The 22,976-nt window shown below is 33.9% G+C and overlaps 2 protein-coding genes and 1 non-coding gene across 4 annotated transcripts; 1 reads left to right on the forward strand and 2 right to left on the reverse strand.

Moving 5' to 3' along the window:
- Nucleotides 1-4,008: 4,008 nt before the first annotated feature.
- TRNAL-CAA (transfer RNA leucine (anticodon CAA)) lies at nucleotides 4,009-4,092 on the forward strand. The gene has a single exon. It is a non-coding gene; the product is annotated as a tRNA-Leu (tRNA).
- A 2,063-nt stretch (nucleotides 4,093-6,155) lies between these two features.
- LOC130827731 (60S acidic ribosomal protein P2-like) lies at nucleotides 6,156-8,302 on the reverse strand. Its single transcript, XM_057693570.1, has 3 exons — nucleotides 8,079-8,302; nucleotides 6,664-6,890; nucleotides 6,156-6,433 (listed from the first exon to the last, which is right to left on the reverse strand). Exons 1-3 carry the CDS (start codon nucleotides 8,263-8,265, stop codon nucleotides 6,404-6,406), a joined length of 444 nt encoding a protein of 147 aa, XP_057549553.1. The 5' UTR covers nucleotides 8,266-8,302; the 3' UTR covers nucleotides 6,156-6,403.
- A 4,955-nt stretch (nucleotides 8,303-13,257) lies between these two features.
- LOC130827732 (alanine--tRNA ligase-like) lies at nucleotides 13,258-22,507 on the reverse strand. Of its 2 annotated transcripts, XM_057693571.1 has the most exons (23): nucleotides 22,139-22,507; nucleotides 21,206-21,444; nucleotides 20,879-21,019; nucleotides 19,898-20,044; nucleotides 19,525-19,677; nucleotides 19,118-19,247; nucleotides 18,930-19,026; nucleotides 18,704-18,824; nucleotides 17,847-17,906; nucleotides 17,557-17,607; nucleotides 17,376-17,471; nucleotides 16,915-17,016; nucleotides 16,698-16,820; nucleotides 15,911-16,054; nucleotides 15,733-15,804; nucleotides 15,568-15,643; nucleotides 15,346-15,488; nucleotides 15,154-15,262; nucleotides 14,880-15,067; nucleotides 14,429-14,518; nucleotides 14,156-14,338; nucleotides 13,722-13,901; nucleotides 13,258-13,641 (listed from the first exon to the last, which is right to left on the reverse strand). In XM_057693571.1, exons 1-23 carry the CDS (start codon nucleotides 22,479-22,481, stop codon nucleotides 13,570-13,572), a joined length of 3,060 nt encoding a protein of 1,019 aa, XP_057549554.1. In that variant the 5' UTR covers nucleotides 22,482-22,507; the 3' UTR covers nucleotides 13,258-13,569. The 2 variants fall into 2 exon arrangements, with proteins under 2 accessions (XP_057549554.1, XP_057549555.1); XM_057693572.1 differs by lacking the exon at nucleotides 13,258-13,641 and having other exon boundaries at nucleotides 13,737-13,901; nucleotides 14,056-14,338; nucleotides 22,139-22,487.
- Nucleotides 22,508-22,976: the final 469 nt, after the last annotated feature.

The raw sequence follows: 22,976 nt of genomic DNA on the forward strand, positions 1-22,976 counted from the left end.
TTTATATACCATTCTACGCGGACGATACCATGGGAAATAAATTTTACATCAACTTAGGGTGAGAAATAAATTCCCAGATAACATTATTGAGGACAAAGATTCTCCAAAGTCCCACCCTTTTACAAATTAGTGTTATGAGAGACCGTCTCCCAATAAGACAACTTTAAAATAAAAAGCATATATTAATAATTATTTAGTTTGGTTATCCAATCCAAATATGAGAGCGTCTAATATTATTTTATTTTAATACTAACTTTAAAATATTATCGGGACAAGTTAATTTTTCTTTAAAATTATTATAAAAAATCATTTTAAAACAAAAATTTATCCTTTCTTGATGCTAATTCAAAAGATTATGACATTGGAAATTTAAATATATGATAAATATTGAAAACAACAAGTTGATGAGTTTTTCAAGTCCAACTTTTGCTTGCAAATAAAAATGTCATTTTTATTGGGGGTCTATTTTTGAGCTAGCTTACTATTGTTTTATTTTTCTTTTTTCTTAATTTATAAAATGCCCAAAAACTTATAGTGAAAAACACACTACAAACACTTTCACGATCTCTTCTTATTAGGAAGTGAAAAGGGTTGCAAGAGAAATAGGTTTCATATTTCAAGCTCGTGATTGATAGAGCATAAATATGTCATTTTTTTGTGCACTTTGTCTTTAGAATTTGTAAGAAGTTCAACTCTTAATGAGTTAATAATGCTAGGAGTGCTTAGTACCTACTTTTGATCCACTTTTTAATTGGTATATTTGGTTTTGTAATTAGTTTTTATTTTAGTAGAAAAGCAAATTTTTAAATTAAAGCAAAAAATTACAATGTTGGCCTATATTTTCTTTAATAAACAAATAAGAGCCAATATTTTTTTATCATACAAATTTATAAATAAATGACGTATAATTATATCTTAAAAGTAAATATAAAGTCAAAACTTTCAACTGATCAAACAAGTCAATTAAAATAGCTAACAATTATTTACGAAACAATTCCAATCTTTCATATGGAAATGGCTTACATAACATTTTGGATATAAGGTCTTTTAAAAGAAAAAGAAGTAGACAATTTGTATTTTATGTTTTGACTAAACAACCTAATTAGGAAATTAAACAATCTTTGTATAAAAAAAATAAAAAATGTATTGTTTTTTTTCCAACAAAATACAACCCTAATAAGGCTCTCTTAGTCTAATGTCAATGTCGCTTTGATAGATTAGCCATTGGAGGATAATTTGGCAAGATTAGGGGGAAAGAGAGAAGTACCTACCATCATCACAAATTTCATTTTTAATTTGTATATATTTTTCTCCGAGAAAATGATAATTAGTTAATCAACTCAATATATAAAAATATTCTCTAAATATAAGTAGTTGTTAGAAGATTATATACAAGTATAATCGAATTCAATATCATTTATACTTCCAATTTATATTATTTAAATATATTTTTATCTACTATTTTACCTAATTACTTTTAAAAGTCAATATTAACGAAAATGATTGCAAATTAAGACGAGCTAGAATGTTTCATATTATAAAAGTTTATGGCTTACTACTACTAATCATATGTGGGGAGCAAACTTAGTGCTATGACTTAATTATGGTTATCTCAATATTACTACATCATGAAAATTTAATAATAATAGATAGAAACAATTAAGAATCGGGTTTTTTTTTTTTGGTCGAATAAATACCATTTCTCACAAGCAAAGTCTTGGGTTGATTTTCGTCCAATTTTTTGTGTTAGAGTACATAATATATTATGGGGTTTTAACCATCTGCTTAAATTTTTAGTTGAGTTGGTTCTTTAACATGGTATTAAAAGTCAGCATGACAAGAATTCACGAGTTCGAATCTCATCCAACCACCATTCATTCAAAGTGGAATATTCAGTGTCAGATATGAAGAGAGTATGTGTTGTGCATCCACACTTCTAACCCAAATGACTCTCGTATGAGGGAGCGTATTAAATTATATAACATATCCTGATACCTCAACCATCAGATTAAGCTTTTAATTAAATTAATTTCTTGGCATTTTATTTCTATCAACCTATCCTAATACTCTCTGATAAAAAATATTAGAAATAATTGTTCTATTATTAAATACGTGCATAATGTTACGTAAAAATTGTTGGCACGACTAGCCCCAATCCCCATCATTAGAATAAGTTAATCTGTTCAATTTCCAGCAATCTTCATAATAATAATTGCATATCATTATTTCAAAAGAAAAAAATAAAGGAAACTGATAAATGCAAATGGGATCCTAGGTTCTAAAATATAATATAGAGTATTTTAATATATCTGAAATACATTAATTATTTATTAATAACCACTAAAATACAAACATTTTTTTTAATAGTTAAAAGAAGTATCCTAAAACGTATTACAATTATATGTACTAAAATAAATATTTATGTATATATTACATTTTATGTGTTTTTTAAGTTTGCTATTAAAAGTTATATTCAGTAATAACAAACTCAAAGAAAACGAAGGGTAATGTCGAGGAGATGGCAAATTCTTTACTATTGAATTCGCTTATGTACAAACATACAATCCAAGAAGCAAACATTAAATAAATACATACACGTAATAATAGTAAGTATTTTTAATTGTTGTACTTGATTGTACTTATCAAGTAAAAATATTTACTATTTTAATATTTTATAATATTAATGCACACTAAAATAATATAGATTATATTTATACAAAATTTTAAAATAATAATGATGAGATTGTTATCTAATTACCAAAATGGTGTCACAAATTCCATATTTATTGATGAGATTAGTACCAAACTATAAGTCTACAATTGCTATAAAAAGAAAACAAATGTGAGGATTGTGGATAGAAAAGGGAAAGATTACTGCCTAACATCCTAACAATAGTTTAGGCTAGCTGCTTGTACCTCCATTGCTAGCGGATCAAAAATATACTATAATGTTTAAGAAAGATCTTAGAGTGTATGAGTCATGACAGAATGTAGTGTTGGTCTATGGGGTAGGTCTATAACTTTTATGTATAGTGTTGCTGACTAAGACGAGATAATAGTGTCACAGATGGTTAGATTGCAAACGTGACTGATTTGAAAAGGATTTGTCGTTTAACTAGTGGGGGTTAAGTATTGGAGATGGATAAAGATTGATTGACTTGGGTGTAACAAGCACATTGCGATCCTAAGTGGGATTGGACGTATATTTTCGGTTGCGAAATCAAGAAAGTAAAAGATATATTTTGAAAAAAAAGGTATACTATTAATTAACGAGGTGTATCTTCTATTGAGGAAAATATGTTTACTAATAACAGTATAACACCATATTTAACTATGCTTGGTGTGGAATACTCTTATTATGAGAAGGTTCAAAAGATATTTGAACACACTTAGGAAGAAGGGGTAATTTATTACTCATAAAATGAATAATTTTGATACATAAAGTATTTATTAGTTATTGTTTGTGTCTATTTAAATTTAATATAATTTTATTTTAGACTGTTATTTTAATTTTGTAACATTTCTCTTTATAATTTGTAATTTCATTTTTTTATATCATCTAGAAACTCATTATTTCATTTCGTATAATCCATATATTTCTTTTATTTTCTTTTTTGTTTAACCCTCCAAAAAAAAGTTAATAATGTACCTCATACCACCAATGAAAGTCATAGAATAAGAGTAAAAAGAAAAGCCCTCAATATAAGAATAACTAATAATTCGTGAAAATCGATTATACTTTCTTCGTCTCTATTAATTCGCTTAATTTTATTTTGGGCTGTAATACTCACTTTAAATCATTTTTTTTTTGAAAATGTAAATTAGTCATCACTTTCTTTTAGTCTAATCTATACACAATATTTCATACAAAATTTATTAAATATTTATTTTTTCTTAAAAACACTTTTTTTCGGAAATAGTATTTAATTTGCACAAAATGGCACCCAAAAAACCTTTGAACCATCTAATTTGTTTAGTTTAAAAAAGTAAAATTATATCTTCGTCAAAGTCAGGATGGCCGAGTGGTCTAAGGCGCCAGACTCAAGTTCTGGTCCTCTAACGAGGGCGTGGGTTCAAATCCCACTTCTGACATCCTTTCCTTATCTTTTTTGCTAAAATCCTACTTATTACTCTCTCCGTTCCTTTTTGTTTGTCTACTTTACTTTTTTACATATTTCAACGTAAATTTGAGTTTCGATATCTCATACTAAGCATAATAAAAAAATTGTAAAAATTATATATTAAAATTTTTTACATCAAGACGAATCTAACAAGATCTCACATTAATATATTTTGTCTTAAATATATACTTCAAAAATCAAATTTAAATTTTTCTCATAAGTGGAAAAACTTAAAATGGATAATCGAAAAGAAAGAGAGTATCTTCAATAAAAATATTGTTTAGATTAAAAAACTGCACCCTATACTACATTACATTACATTTGTATCATTGTCTATTTGTCTAAATTAAACTTTTTCCATTATTTTCTATGATTATTGTATGATGCTCTACTTGTTAAGGAGAAAAGTTCTTAGTAAATTACTGAACTTAACAAATCACCCTTATTTGGTAGAATTTAATAGGATAAGAGTTTTGTTATTTTAATTTATCTTTTTTGGTTTTGTTTATTTTATTATTATTATTTTATCTTTTTAGGTTGATTTACAAATCACGGCTATTAATTGGGAATTTTTGGTTAAAGTATGTATAGATACAAAATAAAACGAATTTCAGTTACATTTTATAAGATCATGTTATTTATATTCAAATTATTTTCAAATTATTTTCGATTTATTGAATTTTGGAGGACTCAAAAGGAAAAAAGGTTTAATATTTTCTTTATATTACTAAATTGTTTTAAAATCATATAATCGATGTATAACTTTTATATTTTATAAACGAAATATTTTTCTTTTAATAAGGTGTTGTTTAAAGCCTAATTATCCTTAATTTATTTAAGTATTAATTATAATTTGTATATAATTTATTTAAATATACTAGATGTATATGTGGTTGGGCCACCTTTACAATGAAAATGTATTGTGATATGAAAAGAGTTGAACTAGTAGTTCATTCCATAGATCTCTTGTGAAGATGCAAAACACCCAAGCTACAAAAGACATGTTGAGTTAATAGAGTCTAGGAATTGTTATTTAAATTGAATCAATTAATCGAAACAGAATATATTTCAATCCCACATGAAATAATTTATACATAAAAATCAAAAATATATTGTCAAATTACTTATAGTATGGAATCGAATAAAACATAGTACAAATAATATATATTAAATCTGCCCGAACACCTAAATGAAAAATCTTTAAAATCTTCTACAACAATGTTAAATCTATTTTTTACGGGCCATCAAAGTCAGGAAGGAGAGTCAATTGAAGGATATGATAATCTCGAGCATTCAATCTATCCGAGCACTTATATGCAACAATGTAGGAGAAACACTTGTATATGATGACCATGATTCAATAGTTTCACCAACTTTATTAGGTTGACACAACATATACTAGCAGTGTTAGAAGTGAATATTAACAAATTTACATAACAAGGAGATTATTTTTTATTAGAACTTGATTATTACGCCATTCTATTTAGCCCACCCAACATCAAGCAAATTTATGAAGAAAAGAGGGGTCGATTTAGAACCCATCAATGATTGACAACATTCTAATAAGTAACAAAATGTATTGTAAACGAAGTAAACATTAAAAAAAAATAAATAAATAAAAACGTATTATTGGAGCTATAGGTGTTTATTTGGATCATCTAGTTAATTTCGGATAAGATATTTTGGTTCAAAATCGAGTCTTGTGCCCAATTGATTTTCATACTAATTTTTAATTTATTTTGAAGTTAGGTGAAATCAAATTAAGGTCCAAAATCGGATACATATAAATATCTAATTGGAGCTTAAAGGCATTGGTTTAATTGTCACCATACTAACATCAACTTCCTAGCTTATGAATCTCTAATGCACGTCTTAATAATATAAATATAAAACTTCAATCATTTTAGGTTAGCCGATCTAATCTTTTATGATGAAAGCTCAGACATTATTGTTGTTTTGTTGTTGAATCTTTTTAGGTCAGAAGGGATTAAAATTGCTGATATAGAAGTATGATAGGCATTCCATCACAGATGATTGACCAATTTCTTGTATCAGAAGAGTTGTAGAACGCCAGTAACATGCAGAAAGACATAAACTTACATTGCAGGATCCAAGTAGATAAATTCATCTTTCTGTAATTTAATAAGGTTAACCAAAACCTCCACTGTCTCGACTAATATCAAACTCTACCTACACCTCGGAATAAAGAGATAGAATTAACAGAAAAATTCTAAATACGTTTTAACTTATGGCACCGTAAAAGTAGCGAGCTTCCAGATCCCTTAGTCGTCAAAGAGACTGAAACCCATTTCCTGCACAAATATACAAAACTAGGTAAGCGCTAGAAAATAAGTATACAACTATAGAACGGGACACACAAACACGAAAAAATGAGACTTGATAGTTGTGCATTGTGCCGTATGAGAAGCTGTGGCCACCATGTATGGCTAAGTTGATACCCCAAGAGTTTGACATAGAAAACTAAGTATTGAACAAAGAAAGAGAACTCAATATAAATGAATTGAAAGGATAGAAATAAAACTTCATCTGATTCCTCTTGTTGTTCTACTTTCTCCTCTTTTTTAAATTCAGCTGCAGCTGGAGCAGCTCCGCCAGCACCACCAGTAGCAGCAACGGCAACAGCAACACCACCACCAGCAGGAACAGAGGCCAACTTTTCCCGTCCAGCAGCAATCAGCTCGGTAATGTCCTTGTCCTTTACTTGGGACATGAAAAGCTCAATCCTGTCATCGTCAGCTTCAATACCAACTGCACCATATTCAATAAGCCAAGTTGGCAAAGTCACACACACACAACCTCAAAGACATCAAATCAGATACATCCACATCCAACACAGTAAAAAGACATTTTATCCACAATGAACATATAAACAGACATGGGAACCAGAAACACTCAAACAGAAGCAAAGAATTATAGAAACTGGGAACCTCATTATCAATCGAACACAAACCATTAAGCTCATCCTAGCACCTCTATATCACCCATTACTTAAATTACATGATCTGATAAGAGTTTCTTTAAATTCAAATAATGCATACGCCGTAAACTAGCATGATAATCAAAATTCAAATGAACAACTTCATTCTCAGACCTCCACACAAATTGCTTCGTCATTCTTGTCAAATTTCTTTATCAAATTCTTGAAAATTCACATATACACCATTCACTAGTATGATGGATCAAAAATCAAATCAACAACTCCATCCTTGGTCCTTCACATAAATTGCTTCACCATTCTTGTACACCATATAATAAACTAATCAGTGTGCATTGGAAATAAGTGATGATTACTAAAGAGCTTGGGGAAAATTTAACATACTGAAGTTATATTTAGCCATAGATTTCAAAATAAGCTAGCTTCAACCTTTGCTGACATTGAAAATATATTGTACCACCAACACGCAGGGGAGGACCTACTAGAGGGAGAAGGCCAAATCAGTGAAGATGTAGTATGAATGGGGTTTTGGCATAACAACTATTTTAACACATACTGGTGTCGTTGTTAACATAATGGAAAAGCACAAATATCATATAATCTTGGAAATCTTCGATCAAGCTGAGTTAAATATCTTTTTTCTGATGTTAATATGAAAATTAAAAGTCCTTTCTACCTAAAGTCACAATTTTGCCTCAGTAAACCCTAGATTCAAACTTTGTCCCATCAAAAACCAATCAAGTGTATATGAATTTAATTATATCACATTGCTCATCTACGAAATCATAAAACGATAGCATCAAAAGAGATTACAACAAAATTGACAATAAAAAAATAAATTCAAGTACCAATTCCAGAAATACCCAAGAAAAACTAATTGATCGAATTTCAAACACTACGAATCATTGTCCTTAATCAAATCAACACACAATTTTCACACAATCGATCCAAATATGTATAGATTGAATACTCTACAAAACAGATAAGAGGATCATGCAAACCTGAATTGAAAATGGCTTTAACATCGCCCGAAGAGGCAATGGCATTGCCACCCAAACAAGCTAGTAAGTATGCAGCGATCACCTTCATTGGCTTCTTCAAGGAATTTGCGAAGAGAGAATAGAAAATTTGAAACTGCGAAATAGGGAGATTTATATAAACCCTAGATTGAATAGTAGGAGAGATCATTATATTGTAATTAGGGTTTTATAGTGTTGGGCTTGGGCTTCTTCAAATGCAGGCTTGCGGAGAAAATTTGAAATGAATAAGCAAGAAAAATTACGAAATAAGACGAAAATTAATTTATTCCAAAAAATAAGCGTTTAATTTTCAAACCTGAGATTTGATGTTGTTCGCAGTTAGTAACTGCGAATAAGTGCTAAAATTTTTAAAAGGTTGTTAGCAGTTAGTAACTGCGAACAAGTGCTTAATTTTTTAAAAAGTTGTTCGCAGTTAGGCCTGTTAACTACTAACACCATCGAGCATAATACCAGCTGCAGCTCTCTTCTTCCCTATTTTCCCCAAATTTAAAACCCTAAATTTGGAGAACTCGACATTCCGCTTTAAAAAACCACTCTTGGACTACCTTCAATCTATCAATTCTTACATTCTCTTTCAATTTGACACTTCAAATTTAGTCTGGGATGCTCTAGCTTGCGCAAAGGTAAACTTTTATGCGTTTTTTTTACTATATATATATCGTTTTTTAGGGTTTTAATGAAGTTTGGTTACTTACTCAAATGTAGGTCACTAGTTTTAAAATCTACACTCTTTTTATTCATCCATAATTGATCAAGGTAATGTTTAATTGTTTTAATAGCTTTATTTTGTTGTTTTTTGAAGTATTGTTGTTGATGAGCATATTGAATTAGTTGAATATTATGTACATTATATATTATTAGAAATTTTGATGTTGTTATTAGAAATATTATTTATGAACTTATTAATAGATTTATTAGTTGAATTTTACGTACATTATATATGTATAAACTTAGTTACATTATGTACTTTATTACTTTATATAGCAAAAAGATTATAATCAAATGAATATAATGTACTTGTATTGGCATAAAGTTGATGATGATGTTGATTTTGTTTGTATTCATGTAGAAATGGCATCATCTCATGTCACTATAATATGTTTTTGGAATGGTTCTATTCGAGAAAGTAGTGGCAAAGTTCATTATGTTGGGGGTAGACGTAGGTTGTTTGCATGCAACTCGAACATGGATTTGAATCACTTTAAACGTTTTATATGTTCTAAGATTGGATTGAACCCCACTAGAAGTACCGTAAATATAAGCTTTAAATATGACATGAGTGGAGAATTGCTAGCCTTTTTGGTTGAGGATGATGAGGCTATAGATGCTATGTAGGAGCATTCAAAGTCTATCCAAATACCCTCTTTGGAGTTATACGTAGAAGAAGTACCCTTAGGGAATGTAGGTGCTTCTAATCCTTCTCCTACGCCTATGCCCATATCAACTCAAGAAACTCAAAATCTCTTTGTTCCTTCCCTATCATATACTTTTTCCCGACCCCTTCTAAATCAAGTTTCAAGTGATGTAGTGGTTAACTTAGGAGAAAGTGATGAGATGGGACCTTGGGATGATGGTAATGAGAGTAATGAGCTCGTTGACGATTTTTCTGAGGATGATGTGGATGTCGATGAGGATGCCCTAGCAAATGATATGACCTTAGGCAACATTCCTACAATTCTTGCTCCTACACCCTATGCCCTATGTCCACCCCTAGACGAGTATGAGGAAGACAACTCCTGGAGGACTTGGGCTTCTGATACCACTTACACCGAAGAAGGAAAGTTGGAGAAGGGTATGATGTTTGATAGTAAGGAAGCTTTGTTGGAAGATATAAGAATGGATCATATTCGCAGAAATGTGGAGTATGGAACGGAGACTTCAAACCAAATCGTCCTTACCTTGAAGAGTAAGCGGGGTTGTTCGTGGAGACTTAGGGCTACGTTCAATTCATATTCATCTTCATCGCGTATTGTTACGTACAAGACTTAAGAGCTGTCTTGTTTGCTGATAAAACAAGCAACCAAGTTTAGCTCCTATATTTGACATTACTTAACAACCCCTGGGAGCGCATCGCCAAGTATAGCTGGGGCTCCGCAGCCCTAGGATACTTGTACAGGAGGCTCTATGGTGCTGCCAAGAAGAATGTCAAGGAGATTGCAAGACCATTATCCATATTACAGGTAATAACAATAACATTTAATTCTAATTTATACTTGGTAAATGACATGCTAATTACATTTACAATTGTCAGTTGTGGGCGTGGGAGCATATTCTAATCAGCCAACCTTACAGAAGTGTTGGTCGTGGTGAAGCTGCTCCTCCGCAACAACCTCCACCCGATGTTGGATATGGATCACGATGGAATTTTGCGCGCCGAATGCGCAAACACACAGGGACCGGTCTAGGATTCTACCGGGATCAGTTAGACCTGCTACGACCCAACCAGGTAGATATTTCAGTACTCATTAACATTACTGCAATTTAATTAACACGTCATTTACATTTTCATAACATATATTATAGTTTTCGTGGGACCTGTACCCTGCCGAAGCCTACGCAGTTGTACCCGAGCACTCGGGATTCAGTCAAGTGCGTGGAGGGCTTCTGTGCCACTCATATGCTTCGACATTGTTGAAGTACATCTATCGGAGCGCGTACTGCACCAATTTGGGTTGGTACAGGGCATTCCACCACCTTGCGATACTGAATCCGAGTTGCACCTGATTTTGCGCAAGAATTAGGGTACGGCGAATTGGACGGAGATCAACGGGCGCCACATCGCTCGTTGGGATCATAGACTGGAGTTGCTAGCCTAAGGTGCACCAATCGATGTTGTTGGCGCACGTACTACACGTGACTACATGGCGTGGTATCTCTCCATCACTCGCCGATGGATGACACCACGTGGCATTATTGCAGCGGCCCATTATGCTCCTGCAGCGCCTACGATGACCCAATTTATAAGTTTTTATTCGCATTTAAACGATTAAGTTGCCGATTACATAATATATTATTACAAAAACTAACTATTAATTGCAGGCATAAGGTGCGGCAGCCGTGATCTGGTTTAGCCACGAGGAGCCCGTGAAGAAGATTGCGCAAGGCATGCTCCTCGGCACACAGTTCCAGTACTTCGTACCGGAAGTCACTGCGGAGTCATCACCGGCTACCGCCAATGTGCACGTCTTATCTCCTCCTTATGAAGTTCATTTGGAAGAGATGGACTTGTCATACCCCGGTGACGTTGTGGGGACCTCGCAGGCTTGGCCATCCCAACCATCAAAGTACCAGTCCCCTCCCCTACCAGAGCGACACACGAACGCCTCTTATTACCGTAGGAGGCGTAGGAAACCAACTCAGTTGGATAGGGTAGATGAGGGTGATGATCGTTAGCGTTAGGTTTGTGTGTATTTTGATTGACTATGTATATATATGTTTATTTAGTTGTATATTTCAAACATTTGTATATATTTAGTTGTATATATATATATATATATATATATATATATATGTGTGTGTGTATGTGTGTGTGTGTGTGTGTTTATTTAGTTTATCATAATCTCCAAGCTTTGACTTACGAATGCTTGGACTTTTGGCGATGATTCATCCCGTCTGGAACATACATTGTTTTATAAAAACTTATGATGATGTTTTTATTGCAAATACATCAAACAAAAACGACTCAATAATTAGGGAGAATGATGCCAAAAATTTAACATAAATTCATTAACAACGATTACAAATACATAGTTGGTCCAAGCGTGGTTTTTGAAAGGGGATGTCGAGTTTTAATAAGCTAGGGTTTTAAATTTGAGGAAAATGGGGAAGAAGAGACCTGTAGCTGTTGATGGTAACTGCGAACAGCGTCAAATAATTCAACATGTCTGTTCGCTTGTTTGCGTTTTTTAAAAATTAAGCACCTGCTCGTAACAACACTAAACCTCAGCTTTGGAAATTAGACGCTTATTTTTTAAAATAAGTTGATTATTGTTTTATTTTGTGCTTTTTTTTATAAATTATCTTATCTTTTTCATTGTTTCGCTTGCGGAGGTGACTTCAACTTCACCCAGTTCTTTTTGTGTTTTCCCTCTAAATATTGCAGGCTTTCGTGTTTTCCCTCGAATTGAGGGACTCTTTGGTCGTGTTCTCCTTTTTGGGTATGAGTTATCGCCGTCTTTTCCTCCCTAGACCCTGCTTATGGTTTCTTTGGGCGGGATACATTGAATATGATGATGATGATGGGCTTGAGCTTCTTCCCTTTTTGTAAATGGGTTTATATTTTTGTTTTCATTGCTTTGTCTTGTTATGAGCAGAATGCACTGAGTAATATATATAATGACGATAATTATGAAGATGATGATGATTGGCTTTACCTGTTTCCCGCTTCTTTGTTCATTCAACAAGTCTTGTATGAAATTGTTCCACCATGAGACGGATTTATATAATTAGTTATTTTAAGACTTCATTTTAAGGTTATAATTAGTTATTTTAGGATTATATGTGGTCACTTTAAATTATAAATGATCACTTTGAGAATGTAAATGTACATTGGTTCATCCCAATAGAGATGGTCTCATCGTGTCTCAATTAAGAAATTTTCGTGTTTGTTTTCCTTTCTTAGCAGCTACTCTTATGACTTATGAAAGATCGTCTCTCAATAAGATGCCAGTAAACAAGAAATCATTCTCATAACTTGTATTAGTAGGGTTACTTAAACCATATGTGAAGCACATTTCACTTGGAGATGTTTGGTAAAATAGCTTATGGGTAATTTTAGTATATTCCGACACAAATAGATAGTAAAGTTGTCAAACCATCAGATACTAATGATTCAGTAAATTAGTTGGTTGAAAAACCTTAATGTTAATGAATTAATTAATTTACAAATTACAAATTGCTCTCACCATGGTTCAAAATCAGCTGATATAATGAAAAGTAATCAATGTACCAAATAAGAAAATACACCAAAAAATGTAATAAATATTTTAATCTTAATACTTTAGGACAATTTTTTGTAAGCAATGGAATGGGTTATTGTTTATAAATTATTATGTAAATTGTTAAACTTTAAATGTAATGAATTAGTGTCCCAAATCTAGACACATACAACACTACATATCAATAATTTGTGAAGCAATGGTTCTATCAGCAGAACAAACGTCTACCGGTTTCATTAATTAAATTTAAGACCGAATTCCGAATTAGCTTAACTAAGCATTCCAAATCTGTAAGTAGATTACAGAAACTTTTGTATTGAAACATAAAATAACAATTGGGTTCTATACTTCTATTCTATGAAGAAGCAAAAAAACGGCAGCACGCCTTTTCAAATTAGTCGCCAAAGTTACCCATTTCGTTAAAGGCTTGCAAAGTTACATTCCAATGGCAATTAACAATCGAGGACGTAACACAGCCGCAAGGTCTGGTGAGCTAATAGACCAGACGACAATGTTCAGTTAAGTTTCAATGATGCGAAGTCCATTGCCAATTTTAAGGCCTCCTCGACGTGTGATGCATCGGTACCCTAAAGGGTGCAAGACATTTCCGTAAATTTCAGTAAGAGCGAAAAATAAGCACATGGTCTTCGAGAGAATTTACGCTAACCTGGCCTTGAGCGAGACCGCCTTTTCCCTTACCGCATCTTCCCTTAAGAGGGCCCAAAGCGACTGTCAACCACTCGGACACTTCTAAGCCTTTCCATATATTTCCCTTGTCGGGTACTCCAGCATAAACAATAGCCTTATTGGCAGTTTCATCCACGCTGAAAACCATGACCGATATTTTCTGATCACGAAGAAAAGCTTAGTTTAGAGAACACTCATTTGAAGTACAAAAGTTCGAAAAAAAATAGTCATCATCATCATTATACCCAGTACATCCTGCCCACAGAAATACTATGGTTAGAGTTTGGTGAGGGAAGGAATGCGGCAACCCATACCCATAAAGGAGGATGCGGCCAAAGAGTCCCCCGGCTCGAGAATAATCCTCAGAATGATAGGTCCCTGCAACGGCAAAAAAAAACAGTCATCGACAAAAACCTTTTGCAGTATCACTTTTTGTACAGCTTCCCTGACGGCAGCAGCATCTAAACCAACATCTAAACGACAGATGCAAAATGTCTTTCCTTCGGAAACAGCAGCCTCTGCCTTCTCATTGGCGGCATTTACGGCTTTTTTCAGGTTCTCTTCGGCCAATTTTTTCTGGGCCTTCCGCACTTGATCCTGTGGATTTTATCGAACAAGTAGATACATAATGATTTCCTAGGTGGGTATTAATGAGCTATATATAAGCAAGGGAAACAGACACAATACCTGGAGCGAAGAAATCTTCAACCTAATGTCATGTTTCTTGGTTGCCGGGATTGGTGCTGCGTCAACACGGCTTCTTAGAGAAGCTACTTTCTAAACCGAAAGAACACATATTTAGGTTAGTAGTAAGTATTAACGTAGAGTCCCGTGTAGCATGAGGCTATGACATGACAGCTACATACATGTTGTATGATACAACACTTACACACCTATGTTACTTGGCCTCGGGTACTGATGTTGAATACTAGTATGTTCCCAGTGTCAGATACGTCTAAATATTCAATTCTACACCTAAAAAGAAGTGTCTAAGTACCATACCAATGTCCGAGCATCAAGAATCGGACATGGGTACGTGAAACAAAATGAAAAGTCCGAGTAACATAGATTCACACCCTAAAGGCCAGTGTTACAAACAGAACCAAGAAAGAAGGCAAGAATGAAATTCCCAAATAACCTTTTCTAGCAAGCTTGTTTTAATGTTTGATGCATCGATCACTTCTTGCTCGAGGGAGCATGCCAATTGCTCAGCCTCCAATGCGCAGTCAGATGTAACAGCCGTCACTCGCCGAATACCTTTGGCAATTCCCTCCTCAGATAGAAGAGCAAATAATTTAGCTTCTCTTGTATTAGCTATATGGGTTCCTGCAAGCTTACAAAGCAAGTCTCGGTACAAATTTACGCAACTAAACTTGAAAATAAGCACTTGGGAAAATCAAGGAGACACAAACCTCCACAAAGCTCAGCGGAGTATTGCGACCATTCTTCTTTGTCTGGATATGCCAAAAGATCTTCCACCTTTTTACCGATTGACACTATTCTTACGGGATCGGGATATATCTGAAGCAACGAAAAATTTCTCACTAGTGAACGACAATGAAAGAGCATGATGTAACGTCTACCCGAAGAACCTAGAAGCTTACCTCCCCAAACACAGCCCTCAGACCATTTACACGTTTGGCATCAGCAAGTGTTGCCTCTTTTGAATATACATTGAGTTCAGCTTTGATTTGTTCATTAACAATACTTTCGATTTTTCTCAACTCTTCGCTTTGAACAGGCTTGCCTGAGAAAAGAATTGCTTTCGGTCAAAAAAACATTCGGCGAAATGGTAAACATTTAAGAACTTTGGTTGAAATATATACCATGAGAAAAATCAAATCTTAGTTTCTCGGGAAGGACAATGGATCCCTTTTGATCAACATGAGTTCCGAGAACTTCCTGTAAACCAAAACCACACAATATTCAGCAACAATACGAAGCCACGGATATATAAAAAGAATTGACCTTTTGCCTGGGTTGGTGCCTACCCTGAGGGCGAAATTCAACATGTGTGTACAAGTGTGGTTGGGAGCAATAAGTTGACGCCGGTTGTAGTCCACCTAAAATTAAAACAAGTGAGAAAGATTAAACATGAGAAAGATTAAACAAAAGCGTCGAGAATATACTTCCTAATCAAAATTCAAACATTAAAGTGCAAAACACAACCTTACAAGTGACTTTGTCACCAACAGAAAATCTGCCGGTTCCACTCGAAAAGCGACCAATATGTAGAACAAAACCACCAAAGACTTGGACATTACAAACTTCGAAAGTTCCATTTGAGCCTTCAAGTGATCCAGTGTCAAATATCTGAAACAATAAAAGTCATTCAGAACCTGAACATTAGATTCAATGTTCAGAAGACCCAATTATTTACCCGACCTTAGAACCGAACCAACTTAACCCGACTTCAAAATGAATTTATAATAATTTAAAATCAATGTGGACACAACCCAATTTTGAACCAACCCGAAACATATCACCAAAAATTGACCCGATGACCGGAATGAATTAAAACTGAAAATAACAATCAGACCAGAAAATAGCAAGGATAATAAGAATTAAAACTGAAAAGTATACAAAAAATTCAGATAACATAGCATAAGAAGTCATTGTACCCAAACAGATTGAACTTTCTAATAGGAAAACTACTATTGTAATCAAAAGCAGTACAGGACGCATATTCATACCTTCAAGGTTCTTGATGATCTATATTAGTTCCTTGGCGAAGTACTTTCATTGTCAGAAAAGCAAAAGGTCTCTAACTATACCCAAAACAAAGTTTACAGCCACATAGTTTTTTTTTTCAAAAACGAAAGAGGGTTAACAAACAACATAATTAATCGGTGTAAGATCATGCAATGCAAGATTGAAATGATTCAGACATCAAACTGTAAAGACCAAAAACTCAATGCCCAATTCACAAGCAGAGTAACGGTAAAGATTATAGTACCTGACCACCTTGTTCAGCATAGAAACTTGTAGACTCAAGAACAACACCAATTTCCTGGCCCGCTTCCGCGGTATCCAAGAAATCAGATCCGGTATATATAGCTCTAATAATGCTATCGTGATCCTGAAATATATCAAGTAAGACAAGACATAAAAATCCAGCATTCTGGCTAAAATAAAATCTACTCGTCTACTTAAATAAATACAAGTACACATACCTGGTTCCAGATATACTTACTGGACTCGTCAGTGGTAAGAACTTTTTTATTGTGTAACAGGGCTGTAGCATTAGCATCCATTGTAATTGCACCGCCAACTTGCTACAAAATTAAGCAAAAATTTACCAATATATATCCAAAAATTAGAGATAAGAATGATAATTATTGCAGCGTAATTATCGCTCAACTGAACACACTGTTAAAAAATAACTCAATTTGATCCCACATCGAAGAAATAGAGGAAGCTTGACTAACATATAAGCTTGATGGGCTACGCCTCCTATTACCAATTGGTTTTAGGATGAACCTTATCGGGCTTATGTACAACCAATTCTCCCTTCTTATGTGGGTTTTGTTGTGTACAAGCCCAAGCCCAAGACCAAATTTAACCCACACCTTGTTCAGAGCAATTAAAAAAGGCCTCGTGGATGTTATAGCTCTAGCTAGAATTTGCAAAATACCTTGTTCTGAGCACTTCTAGATCTTTCCCTTGCCTCTTCCATAGCGTCGGCGAATCCTTTTGTATCAACCGTTAGACCTCTTTCCTCTGCCATTAACTATCCACACACAAAGATCAGAAATCAAAGAATACAAGAAGATAAGCTTACATATGTTTTTAAGTTTTAAAGTCACATCGAATACCTGAGTCAAATCTAATGGGAAGCCATATGTGTCCCACAATACAAAAGCATCCTACAATGAACAAATTAGCTGTAATTAGGAAGGTATTGATAAAGACATGAACTTTTGAGGGTGTAAGCCATGACCTCATGGCATAAAGGACACTGAAAGTGTTAAATAATAGCATGAATACAAGACACTCGCTGTATTCTCATTGATTAGAGTCTGCAAGAGTTTCAGTTTCCAACAAAACTCAGAAGTTTCAGTACCACAAACGGTACGGATCAAATTACAAAAGGAAAGCAATCTACCTGACCACTCAATGTCTTCCCTTCAACATCCTGAGCAGCCTTCTTAAATTTCTCGATTCCCTGTTTACAAATTAAACATTGAATGTGTGAGTCAAAGCACTGTCAAATTTAAGTGCACGCAACTTACAAAAGAATTCAATTAAACCTAATTGATTAGGAAATTAATATGTTCTATTTAATCTTGCAATTTCCTAATTCCTCAAAAGTCTCTTAAAAGTTCTTCAATATGCCACCACTAGGTGGTTCACTATATTATTTACTTAGTTCCCACAGCAATAAAAACCAAACAACACAGCTAGCCTGGCTTGACAAAAGTAGGCCTACTAGAATAGCAAGGAGTTGTGACCCATTCATCTTGTTGAATATATGTTCAAAGATTTTAAAACACAATTCGGATTTTTTCTCTTGGTTCCGAAAAATGATATCGGAGCTAATTTGCTACATTCTGATTTGATCTGATCATCTGAAGCTCTTTGGTCTAACCAATGTTACACAATTTGCTGGCTAATTCGCGTTTTGAATTAGCGATTCGCTCAAAATGACCAAAAAATAGCCTAAAACCGACCAAAATTCACTTTTTCTATTCGCAATTCACAATTCACAAGGAAATCAACGAATCATCTAACAACTGTTTGGTCCAATATGTTTCTAAAATGTGTCTAATATGTGTATAGTCTCACCTGATGTGTATGAATCAAATAGAAGTAATAAGTTGAACAGAAAAATCCCTTAGTCATTCAAAGAAAAAGGAAACCACAGATAAACAATCCAAAGGCAAGTATATATAGACATCACACATCACATAGCTTTGCCAATAGGCACAAACACATGAAATTGTCGAAAGCAAAATGCCTCGCCTTGAGTAGTGTTTTCCCAAAACTGATCTCCTCAGATGCAATAATATCTTTGATATGTTTCTCGTGTTGCTTTAGCTCTGGGAAAACATTACCCATCAAATTCACAAGGGTGGGTGTCAATCTACAAAAACCATGCAATTTAATATGTAATCAGCACAAGACAGATAATACATAAACAAATCATTAAATTAATGAGCAAAGAGTGATCGGGATTATAATTACTCACCCACTAAAAAACCCTTCCTTGGCATTTAGTACTTCACTTCCATAACGAACAGCTCGACGAAGAATGCGCCTCAGAACATATTCACGACCTTCGTTACCTGCGCTAAAAGAAAAGTTAAAAATTACCTATATCAATGTGAGAGGTACTCATAATAACAAAGCAATGAGCATTATTTATTCAAACTATACCGGGACAAGCACCATCAGCAATTGCAAAAGAGAGAGTTCTTATATGATCAGCAACAACTCTATAGGCCATATCAACATTGTCTACATCTTCAGCTCCAACTTTTCCAGAGTAAGGACGAGCTCCAGTTGCCTACATGAACATTTAACAACATAATTTAGAGCCTTAACTTTAATGATCTAGATTCTAGAATATAACCTCAACTTTATCCCATTATCGTTAAGTCGGGAGTTTTTCATGATATACAAAGAAAACCGGAGCAGAAGAATCATCAAAGTATTTCAACCGATAAACTTCAGGAATCAAAAAAAATTGAATCCATCTAGAGGAGTGGTACATCAAATTTAAATCTTAGAATCCTAATATAAAGAAAAAGTAAAATAGAAAAGCAATTGTGGCATCTGATTACCTTTTGAATAGCATCAAACAAGGGCAAGAAGACATCTGTATCATAATTACTCATCTTATTCTGAAGAATAGATGTCAACCTTTCAAAACCCATTCCTGTATCAACATGTTTGGCAGGAAGGGTTCTTAAAGAACCATCACTTTCCCGGTTAAACTGCAAAAGAAAAAAGATCATGTATTAGCAGCAACAAAAAACTAGAAAATTGAGCAAACCAAATATAATTTCCGGTGTGCTAAGGCATATATTCCCTCCCCTCCCCCCCCCCCCCCCCCCCCCCCCCCCCCCCCACCCCCCCTCCAAAAAAAATCATTTTCCCACTACTTAGAAGGGAAACATGCACCAGTTCAACCCAATATATTCGACAAAAGCATACCTGAATAAAGACAAGATTCCAAATCTCAATACAAGTAGGGTCATCATTATTAACAAGTGATGCGGCATCACGATTACCAATCCTATCAAAATGAATCTCAGTGCAAGGCCCACAAGGACCAGTATCACCCATCTCCCAAAAGTTATCCTATTACAAGAAAACAATGAGCTACAAATTAAATTTAAACCGCATAAGTATGCAATAATAATCAACAAAATAACCCATCTCAAATGCAAGGCATCTAGTAAGCAGTTGAACAAAAATGATGAATTTGTCATCGGACTTGTACACAACAAGATCCGCACAAAAGAGACTGTACACAAGGCCGATGAGATTTCATCGTAAAACTAAGAGTAGTCCATCAAGCTTATATGTTGGTCAACCTCTCTATAATTCTTTGATGTGGGATAACATGTGGGTTATTTTTCCAACAAAAAATGCTTTAAACTCAAAACTCCCTCCTTCCGAATTTTAGTGACAAAATTTTCATTTAGAAACATCTTCAGCTCTATGCAAAACGTAACATCACTTTAAGGTAAAAATTCTCATAACTCCGCTATTCCGAAAGCGCATTATTACAAATGAACATATACATAAACTCCCTCTAATTTGTTTTTTTCTTTGTGCGCTGACATGCACATCTTTCGAGGAAAAAAACAAAATGGGTATTGAAAAGGTATACCCTATGTGCGTAATATGTAATAATGAGGCACATACTAGGCATTATAAAAGGTATATAATGAAGAACTCCCACAAACAAAAGTTGTCAACCTTAGAGTGGCTTAGACTATATATTAATAGCATAAATCTTAATAGCACCAGGTGTATATATCCTGGTATGACACTGTGAACCAAGTCAAAGGAGTAGCTTAACTAATGAAATGTTTTATACTGCTATCATAACTCTGAAAGCTAAATATATGTTTGACACATTATAATGTCATGTTCAATAAGAAAGAAAAAAGAGGAGCGAAAAGAAACCTTGCAACCAAAAGGTAATACACGCTCAGGAGGCAAGAAGTTGAGCCAAATATCCTTGGCCTCCGTATCAGCAGCAAGTCCAACTTTCTCGTCACCACCAAAGTAGGTAGCATATATTCGATCAGCAGGTAGCTTGTAAACCTGTCAACGAGAGAATAATGCAAATCAATTCCAAAACCCATACCCAAAAGTCTACACAAACACCCACGAAATGGTGAATTTTTAATCTCGAAAAACCATTATGGACCAAAACATTTCCTCAGTAAGTTGAAAATTAGAAATTATAAAAAACATTTAGACTGACTGCAAGTCAAATGATCCACTTGCCTTAGTCAAGAGTTCCCAAGCCCATTCAATGGCCTCTTTCTTAAAATAATTTCCAAAAGACCAATTTCCAAGCATTTCAAAGAATGTATGATGGTAAGTATCTTTCCCAACATCATCAAGATCATTGTGCTTCCCACCAGCTCGAATACACTTTTGGGTGTTGCAGGCACGCTTCAATCCACTCAAAGGATTGTTAGGATCGACATTCCCAAGGAAAATTGGTTTAAACTGATTCATACCTGCTCAATCAGTCAATCATGAAGTTTCTTATAAGTAACATGCTCATTATCAGAAACATAATCTGTCCCTCGAGGATTCATCACATTCATAGCATAATCTAACCAAGAGATGTCACAACCCAAATGAAGATCAACCAATGGAAATTACAAGAGTTAAAGCTATTAACTTCAGCAACATAAAACCACATAGCAATCTTAAAATAATTTCAATATGTAAAAACAAAACCCATTTCATAAGCATATTACAAACAAAGCTTCCAAATTCAGATCAATTAAAATTCAAAAAAAAATTAAAAAATAACAAAAAATCACAAGACATATAAGCGGAACTCCATAAATATGACATAATACCAAACAAAATCAAAACCCAACTTTCGAACACTAGAATCCAATTATGACCATAGTGCAAAAACAAGGCAGCATCATATCCTATCAGATATTACCCACATAGTAAATGTGTAAAAAAGTCGATTTTGGGGTTAGGATAACCGCATCACTCCTGTAACCGTATTACATGTGTCCGTTGCACTGTATTCAATGGTTCAGGACTGTATTCATACAATTCCTTCCATTTTAATACAGGAAACCCAATTGCAATAAAATTCTTATAATAATTTATGTAAGAAAAATTTAAAAAAAACCATTATAAACTAACAAAAAAAACAAGGAAAGACCAGACCACTAAGTCACTAACCAGCATTAGCAAAAAGCAAAGTGGGATCATTAACAGGAACAACAGGGCTAGATTCCCAAAAGGTATGATCTTTTCCTTGAAAAAACTTGACAAAAGTATCTCTAACTTTTGTTGCTGACCACTCCAATCCATTATCATTTAACCCATCAATAGATTCCGATTGAGGCCCCATAACTGAATCAGATGATGAATAGATTCTGATTTTGTTTGAGACTAAGAATCTGGGATTGGGAGAAGAGAAGAGAAATGGGGATGAGAAAGAAAACAGGGAGGTGGCTGTAATTGATTGTTGGGTAAAGGAAGAGGAGAAGAACAAGCTAAACCCTCTTGCATAAGCCCTCATCCATTTGATATTTTTTTAGGTTTTTTTGTACCCAATCCTTCAAGTTCGCCACCCCTTTTCATTTTTTCGCCACCCCCTCCCCCTAAAATTACGTATTTACCCTTGTAATTTAAAAAATTACAAAAATGTCACTCCTTACAAATTTCTTATTTATAATAATAATAATAATAATAATAATAATAACAACAATAATAAAATTAAATAATAATAATAACAGTAATAATAATAATAATAATAATAATAATAATAATAATAATAAAAACAACAATAATAAAATTAAATAATAATAATTATTATTCAAAAAAAAAAAAAAAAAAAGTTGAGTCGCCCAAAATTGGGCGACTGAACCATGGTCGAGTCGCCCAGATCTGGGCGACTGGACCATGTGGAGTCGCCTAAAATTGGGCGACTGAACCATGGTCCAGTCGCCCAATTTTGTGCGACTCAATTTTTTTTTTTTTTTCTTTTTGGAAAATAATAATAATAATAATAATA

This window comes from Amaranthus tricolor, chromosome 11 (assembly GCF_026212465.1).
Source record: "Amaranthus tricolor cultivar Red isolate AtriRed21 chromosome 11, ASM2621246v1, whole genome shotgun sequence".
Taxonomy (NCBI): domain Eukaryota; kingdom Viridiplantae; phylum Streptophyta; class Magnoliopsida; order Caryophyllales; family Amaranthaceae; genus Amaranthus; species Amaranthus tricolor.